The 8552-nt window shown below is 41.5% G+C and overlaps 1 protein-coding gene across 1 annotated transcript; it reads left to right on the top strand.

The window, feature by feature from the left end:
• Positions 1-2626, top strand: npffl (neuropeptide FF-amide peptide precursor like). The gene is made up of 3 exons (XM_070959615.1): positions 1-310; positions 1171-1286; positions 2136-2626. The coding sequence occupies exons 1-3, from the start codon at positions 164-166 to the stop codon at positions 2254-2256; spliced, it is 384 nt and encodes a 127-aa protein (XP_070815716.1). The 5' UTR covers positions 1-163; the 3' UTR covers positions 2257-2626.
• The last annotated feature ends 5926 nt before the right edge of the window (positions 2627-8552 follow it).

Genomic DNA, 8552 nt, shown 5'->3' with positions numbered 1-8552 from the left:
AAAGTTACCAAGGACCCTGCACAAAGAGGACACTGAACCCTGAGCAGGACGAGTCTCTCTGTCCTCCAGGAGCCGAACCTTGGACCTTAACAGGTGTAATCGGGCAACCCAAATCTCCCCTTTATCATCAGCGTTCATCTGACCCTCTCCCCAGTTTGAGACCATGGACACAGCTGCGGTGGTGACTCTTCTGGCTCTGATTATGGCGATGGCTGGCGTCAGTCGGGCTCTTCACATCCAAGGCAGACTGGACAAAAATGACATCCTGCCAGGCTCAGAGGAGAACATGGCAGACCACTTGCTGGGGCTGGTGAGACAACAAACCACTCGCAAACTTGAATTGCAAATTTTTTATTTTAGGTATTTAATTATCGTCTTAACGCTTTGATGTGTCTGTAGCTGTGCCAAGAAAATATACGAGTAGAATAACACTGTTTTCCCACATCATTCGTGTTACATCCAGTCTGCCAAAATAATTTTGGCATCTGAAAGTAAAAATCTAATTCTGAATAATATATCTCAGCCACACATGGATATGTGTTAAAATATACTGTCTGTCTCCAGGCAGGATTTAAATATGGACTGTCTGTGCCGCGTTAGACTGAATGAGAAATTCTGTGCACAACCAGAAGTCCTGCCAACATTTCCAGAGAAGTCTGTCACTCCATGTGATGAAGTATGTAAATTGGATTCGAGCCCTTTTATCAAGTGAGACAAGCTAAATCACACAATCCATTTAGATTTCAGATAGTGCTCCTCTTCATGCAAGAGTGTGAAATACACTGTAATGTATTCTGGGGTCAACAGACAGTCAGAGCGGGATAGAAGAGGAGGAGGATTCAGATCACAGGGAAAAATGTAACGTTTCCCATTGTGTCGTGCAGAGACAGACAGATCTGGGTTTTATTTTGCATAAAGATAAGCTTGGATGGATACTTGGCTGGGCATGAGATACAGCTCTTTACCTCTGTACACTCAGATCTACATCTCAAGGTGCCTTGCAACAGCAGGACTGACTGGCTGAAGTTACAACCCCCAGGGCTTGTGTTGCAACCCAAAATTGAATGCAGTTATGGCGCCTGTTGTTCCCAAGATATATTTGTGGCTTTTTTAAAATCCAAAACCAGAATGCAAGCTTTTTGATACTAGGCTTTGCGCATGTTTGTGCAGGAGAGTGAAAACATAGATAACAGCATTGATGACCGCCTGCTGACCGCAGTGCTGAGAGCACTGCTGCTCGGGTCTCAGAGAGAAACCAGGAACTCTGTCCTCCATCAGCCACAGAGGTCAGTATCATTACGGAGCCTGGATTTATCACACACACGCTCACACACTCACACACATAAAAAGCATCCCACAGGAAATAAGTAATCACCATTTCAACCTTCAGAACAGCAGTTTCTTATCAGCACTCATTGAAAACCAAGTATTAATCAATTCTTAATTCTTAATCTGCAGATCATATCGGCGATCAATTGTTTGTTCTGTAAAACATTAAAAAAAAAACAGTGAAAAATGTTCAGTCCAATTTCCTAGAGCCAAAGGTGACATCGTCAAATGTCTTGTTTTATCTGGCCAACAGTGGAAAAGCCAAAGATTCTTCATTTTTAAAGCTGTACTCATACAATTTTTGCCATTTTGGCTTGAAAATTGGAGACCAAATAATTGTTCAATAATCGACTAATCCAAATGCAGACACAATGAAAGTCCATTTTCCCATCTGCAACTATTTCCCATGTCTGCATTTTAAAATGGCACAAAGTACAATATGGACCATATTTGAATATCATGTACTTGGGACTGTTAGTGAAATCGCCTCCTTTATAACAAAGAGTAGACCATGTTTTTGAGCTACATTTGTGAATATAACTGTTCATCCTTTACCTTTAACCACTTCTTGTGTGACCTCCTTCTCTGACCAGTTAAAGACAGTGAAGGTTTGAACAAAACACAAGAGCAAAACAGACATGATTCTTTTATATTTGCTGCTTGTGAATTTTATGTGTCCATGTCTATCCCTCATTAAAATCATGTTTCTGTGTGGTTGTTCCTGCTATGATCCACAAAATGAAAAGGCTCTGATTTAAACCATATTTTACTTTGACACTTTCACAGCAGTTTCTCTTCCCTTGCAGGTTTGGCCGCGGCTCCAGAGGGCAGGTGGTGTCGGAGGATCAGATTCAGTCCCGTGACTGGGAGGCTGCCCCCGGTCAGATCTGGAGTATGGCTGTACCCCAGAGATTCGGCAAGAAATAATCTGGCAGGCAGATCCACACATCACTGTCACGGCATAATGCCGAGCAGCGGGCAACGGTGGAGAGACAAAATTTGAATGAATAAATCTGAATTATAAAAGCACGTTCTTTTCAACACTGTCCCAGCCCATTAGGCCTTACTTGACACCCAACATTTAGTTAAAAACGACACGTTTTTCATTTTTTCTTTCTGATTTCAACTCTACAGAGCATGTCGACGAGTGCCTAATGCGGTTTTCCAAGCAGACCTCATTTGTCCTGACTGGAATGTTATTTAGGACCAGAAGCATTCGCTGTAAATTGATGGCTACGTTTTTTATTATCATTCTGTTCTCTGGTCAAATAAAAGAGCTTTGAACTTGGAAAAGATTAACTCGTGTGGATGTGTGTGCTCAAATGATCAATGCAAAGATAATACAATCAGTCATTTTTCCTGTATATTTGGATTTCGTTGCTGGACAACTGTTGTGGCTAAACAGCTGCTCAGAGGTGATTGTATGTAACACATTTCCCCACAACTTATTAGCAGGGAGTTCTTGGCAAAGTGCTACTTTGATGGGTATGCATAAAACATGAAAATATACTCATAAGAAATTGCATCAACACTAATTACTGAGCATTTCTACAGCATGAACATCTGCTAGACCACACAGAAGCAGATAATTGCGCTGGTCATTTTTCCACTACATTAAATGTGCCTTAAGTGGCTGGCTCAGACAGAGGAGGAATGTAAAGTGAAGGACACACACATGAAAAAGATATGTACTGAAATGCATGTAAAAAAGATAAAAGCTTGTTTGGAAAAATACACCACATTTAGTGACTTCGCTTTTGTCTCGACAGCCCACAGACCACGTGTGCAGGTTTCATGGGATGTGGATGTAAAATGTGTTATCCAGCAATCATCTGTTCAGTGTAAAGTGATGCACGGCCCTGCTCCACAGACTAGTGGTGGCTGTTTGGTTTAGTGTGTGGTGAATTTGCAGGCCACCTGGGGAAGCAGCGTGCAATAACCCTCAGCACTAATTAAAACACAGCAACATGCAATTACTCTACGCTTTCACGATTTCCGCAGCCAATTACTGGGAAGGAAAGCACGTCAATCCCTCTTAGGAAGACTCTTTTATTAGCCTGACCTCCCGTTCTTCTCTATGAGCCCAGAAGACAGAATTAAGAACAACTAGACTGGAGACTATTGACAGATGACCTCTGGATTTTTTAGCTGATCAAGCTATCTGTGTTTGCTTTCTGGCCAATAAGTTAATCAAGGTGCATTGTTGCTGCATGCACATCACAGGTACAGTAGAGCATGTTTTTTGTTTCTTACCTCGCTCGCACCATTAATTTTAAACACAAACACACAATGTTCAAATCATTTTGATCATCTATATGCTTTTTTCTATGTGTCCAGCCAAATGAGCAGAGTTTGGTTTGGCAACATGATTTTTGAAGTCATGTTGCACCATTAAAACTTAAGAACTGCATACAAGTAAACATATTTAGCGCCATTCAATCAAAAGCAACCAACATTGTAGACAGGAAGTCACTGTAGCATCACATGTTAGCTTCCAAAAATCAGTTTTACAGGAGGCTAAATGATATTTTAACTTTGACAGCTAACCCTCTGTCAATGTAGATATGACTTTGTTTTACCTGCAAAGGCTTATATGAAGAACAGGGAGTGTGTTTTCATACATGCATGCAATTACACTAATCTCTCAACACCATTTGTTAATTTAGTTTGTTGTGCGTTGTGTGTTTTTGGTTTTCAAAATCTGCTCAGTTTACGTTACTAAACAGCTTTTTAATCAGGCGTCATGTATGTCAACCATTTTCCATGACCACTTATACTCTTTGATAGAAATGTGTCATTGTTAATTAGCAGGCTAATGCTAGCTTTGACTGAGTGTTGAGCATGAATTTCAATTCAGTAGCTCAACACTTAGACTACATTATGACTAATAATTTAAGAAGAGCAGAACTGGTACCAGACGTCTAATCAGCATCACTAACTGAAAACACCTGTGTGAGTGTGCAGACCTTTAAAACATGATTAAAGTCAGGGCTGTCAGTACTGCTGTTATGGTTGGTAAGCAGCTAGCATAGCTTCTAATATTTTAAAGTAAAGTATTGAACATAACTACCAAATACAGCCGATGGTGCTGAGTCGAAGTATAAAGTTAGCCAATAAAAAAAATCTAATATCATGCTAGCTGTAGGCCTAAGCTTGAAAGGTAATGGTAATTATTGCAGCTAGCTAACTTCAGGGGCCAGCAATGAGTCCATCAAAGCTTGACATACCATAATAAAGTGAAGAAGAAGCAGCCCAAGAAAACTTACATGGACAAGTGACCACTAAGGTCAAGACAAGACAAGGGACACTCTCAGTGTTCATTTTAGAGAGAGAGAGAGAGAGAGAGAGAGAGGAGAGAGGAGAGAGAGAGAGACTATATATTCAAAGAGGGACCCCCCCCCATCACCTGAGTGTGCGCTAGGTGCACATTTAAAACAACACAATGAAATGTGCAATAACAAGGGCAATGACAGTGAGATATGAGAAGTAAATATGAGGTAAAAAGCAACATGTTGAGGCAAAAAGATGAGACAAAGAGAGAAATCAGGGTGTGGAGCTGCCGTCCACACAGCTGCCTCTGATCTGACAGCTGAGTTAAAGAAAGACTCAACTCATCTGAATTTCATGAGTCTGCAGGGGGGCTCAGGCAAAAAGTCTGTGTGTGCAGCAATTATATCAGACACATAAACACAGACAGAGAGAAGAAGACAGAAAGATCTGTATTATTACTGCTGCACCGCTGCTGTAATTTTACAACAAAAACTATGAACTGCAGTTACCTTTCAGATACCTCGACCTTCTGCATCTATTGCTTGATGACCTTTCCTAGATCCCCCCCCCCCCCCCCCCCCCCCGCTCCAATTTTCCCCCATGCTCATCGTCTTGGAGGGCAGCCATCTTGAACAGCGGAGAGGAAGGTCTCGGCCATTACCAGCCATGGCCATGACACAGCACAATTTGTCACACACAACAAGCTTTAATGGCTACAGGGTGCATGAAGGATCTTGTTTTAAAAAAAGCAATGTCAGTGTCACGGGGGAAAATGTAGGGGGGTGCTCGACTGAAAAGCACCAAGAGTTATTTTACTTTACAGCTACCATTTCACAAACCATGCTGATGTGTTAAAGATTATATTCTTTGCACCATTCCTGAAACCCTTGTTTTCCATTCATATACTCATGTGATAAAGACAACAGGCTCCTCAACAGTGATGAAAACTATACCGATTCAGCTTCTGGTTATCAGCGGTAGAACTGATCAGGTGAGCAACAAACAGCTCTGATGCCACTTTTGTTTTTTAGTGGTTTGAAATGACTTTAAAGGAAGAGACCTCTCTAAATAGGAGTAAATCATGTTTTGTCCCCTTTCATCCCTTGACATTGTATTTCCCAACTTACAAGTTGCCGAGAAGATTGCTATCATTTGGTGTTTTTGTATTTTCTTCAAGTAACACATTTTTTGAACCGCTGAATAGCTAAAATATCCCACTTGTGAGATCGAGGACTGTGATACATACAGCATCGATTCCAAAAGCTGTTGGGACTCAGAATGCAATCATTTGCAAACAAACTGTGTTTACCGATAAAGGTTTTTCAAGGTGTTCCTGAGCCCGTTTACTAATATCCTTTAAACAATCATGTGTTCACAAAGCGGTGAACCTCTCTCCATCCTCGCTTGTGAACCACTGAGCCTTTCCAGGATGCCCCTTTCATACCCAATCATGATACTATCACCTGTTACCAATGAACCTGTTTACCTGTGGAATGATCCAAACAGGTGTTTTTGGAGCATTCCACATCTTTCCCAGTCTTTAGTTGCTCCCGACCAAACTTGTTTGAAACATGTTGCTGCATCAAATTCAGAATAAGCAGATATTTGCAAAAATCAAAGAAGCTCATGAGGTCAGACATTAAATATATTGTCTCTGTACTGTTTTCAATTGAGTGTACATCAAAAAGTCTGTTTAAATTATGTTTCACACAGTGTCCCAACTATTTTGGAAACAGAGTTGTAGTATGACGGTCCTGACTCAACGCTTCTGCTAGAGGATTTTGCTACCATATTGGAATAAATGCAAACCAGTAGGAAAATACAATCACATATTCTAAATTTTAGGGCATAAATTTGAAAAACACAGTGTGTGTACAATAATACGGGTATGGTTCTTTAAGGGAGCAATGGAGAGGTTTGCTTTAAGGAAGATAGCTGGCCGCCGCCTCATATTATGCAGCTCACTGTCATTTATTGTAAGAGCTGGCTTTATAAATTAAGGTGGCTGATATTCAAGATGCGTGTGTGTCGGTGGTTCGATTTGATAATTCCAAGTAGTGTTTAGATCTGTTAGTGGCTTTTTATTGTCTTTTCTCTCTGACCTGCAGTGGTTAGAATAACACAGAATAACAGAACAGTGAGGTTTGGGTTTAGGATAATATTAAATATGCTTGCTGCATGATATCTGATGAAATCTAAACCACTTGCTGGCACTGTAAAACAAGAAATAATAAAACAATATGCAGTGTTTTAGTAAAGAACAGGACATTTACCAGTCTGTAGGAGGCTGCAAGGCTGTGGGCTTTTTTTAAGCTTTCTCAACCAGAGACACATACACTATGCTGGTATTAAGAGATAACACAGACTGTGTAATTGTACTGGTATTTTCCAGTGTAAACATCAGAGGTTGTATAGGAGAATATGCAGCCAGCTCGCTCTCTCTCTCACACACACACACATACCCGCCCACACACACCCACACCCACACAAAGAGCATGCAGTCTCTTATTTTTCTGCTTTGTTGGTGAGGACATAATTCGGGAAAAGCTCCTATTAAGCCACTTATTACATCAATCTCACCCGTTCACTTTCACAAGGAAATGAAAATGTGTCCTCTGCGCGTGGATGTTTTGTGTGTAAATCCAGCAGAGAAACATAATGGCCAAGCTGAAAAGAGAGAAGAGGATTCTGATGTTGCTTTCACTTATTCATACAGGAATACAGAGGAGGAGAGTTCTTGAGGTCAGAGGATTCACCTGGAGAGGGAAAATATTCTCTTTACCAGCTAACTGCAGGTTATGGGCAAAGCTGACACTCGACTTGAAAGGTGCAAATTTAAAGGCGTCCCTGAGGACTTGTGGTCCGCGGCTCGTGCCATATGGCCACAGTGTCCCTGGTTCAAGTCCAGCAGGGGATCTTTGTTGTTAGGGGACCCCCACTACCCACTCCCCTCAGTCTTTCCTCATATTTCTTGTCTGTCTCAGCTGTGAAGTAGCATACTAAAGCAAAATCACTGCGTAGTGGTCTAAATGAGAAGAAATCATGTCTAAAGCTACCAGATAGTGTTCGGAGGAAACTGTGAAATCATCGTCAATTTCCGAGATGACCTTCAAGCTTTTTAATAAATTATATTCAATTAAATTAAATTGTTAACGTGATTTCTAGTGAGAAACGTGAACTTTGGAATCTGAGCCTACAAATTTGTAATATTTCTGAGGTTCTAATTTGCCCGGTTTATTTTATGACCCTGCTCTCAAGATGTCCTGCAAATCTGGAACGACACAGCAGTCATTTGCTTCTTGGCTGGTGTCAGGTATCAGGGCCCAGTAGACGTGTGATGTCGGGACACTCAAGCCAAGAGGCGATCAATAGGGATTGTGCTGGCCCGGCGGCAGCGAGGACGAGCTTAGTCAGATATGAACAAAGCTCAGATGATCTTTTCACATCTTTATCTTCAGTTTGGGCTCAGAATTGTGATCATGTGGCCTCCTTATTTATGATACACAGTAGTGATCTGGATGAAATATCTGTTTAAATTACAGTGTCACAGAGAGAGAGAGAGAGGGAGGGAGAGAGAGAGAGAGAGAGAGAGAGAGAGAGAGAGAGAGTCATTGTGTATGTGACTTATTCTGAGTGAGAGTTTTTGCATTAATACCATGTAGGTTAAATTTAATCACATGTAGGAAGGTGATTTTAAAAATACTTTCTCTGAAAGCAGAGGCTGCTCCATGCATCTTTTCCACCCAGCAGATAGAGAGAGAGGATGTCTTTGTCATCCTCTCTCTCCCGTATGTGCAGGGGCTGCTGCAGAACAGCCCTGATCTCAGACGTCCAATGCAAACAGAAAGAAACGTGACAAGAGGGTGGGACTTGCGTGGAAGGGAGTCAGGCACAGCGAATGAGAGTGAAGGAGAGGTGTTCCTAGCCCAGAATGCCCTTGCCTCTGTGCTGAG

Source organism: Chaetodon trifascialis, chromosome 3 (genome assembly GCF_039877785.1).
Source record: "Chaetodon trifascialis isolate fChaTrf1 chromosome 3, fChaTrf1.hap1, whole genome shotgun sequence".
Taxonomy (NCBI): domain Eukaryota; kingdom Metazoa; phylum Chordata; class Actinopteri; order Chaetodontiformes; family Chaetodontidae; genus Chaetodon; species Chaetodon trifascialis.
This window is presented reverse-complemented; position numbering and strand designations above follow the sequence as displayed.

Bases quoted from the DNA above. Each gene is read 5' to 3' on its own strand.
- npffl (XM_070959615.1), top strand. From the start codon at position 164: ATGGACACAGCTGCGGTGGTGACTCTTCTGGCTCTGATTATGGCGATG. The intron at 311-1,170 runs GTGAGACAACAA...ATGTTTGTGCAG, and splicing joins CAGACCACTTGCTGGGGCTG to GAGAGTGAAAACATAGATAA. The intron at 1,287-2,135 runs GTCAGTATCATT...CTTCCCTTGCAG, and splicing joins GTCCTCCATCAGCCACAGAG to GTTTGGCCGCGGCTCCAGAG.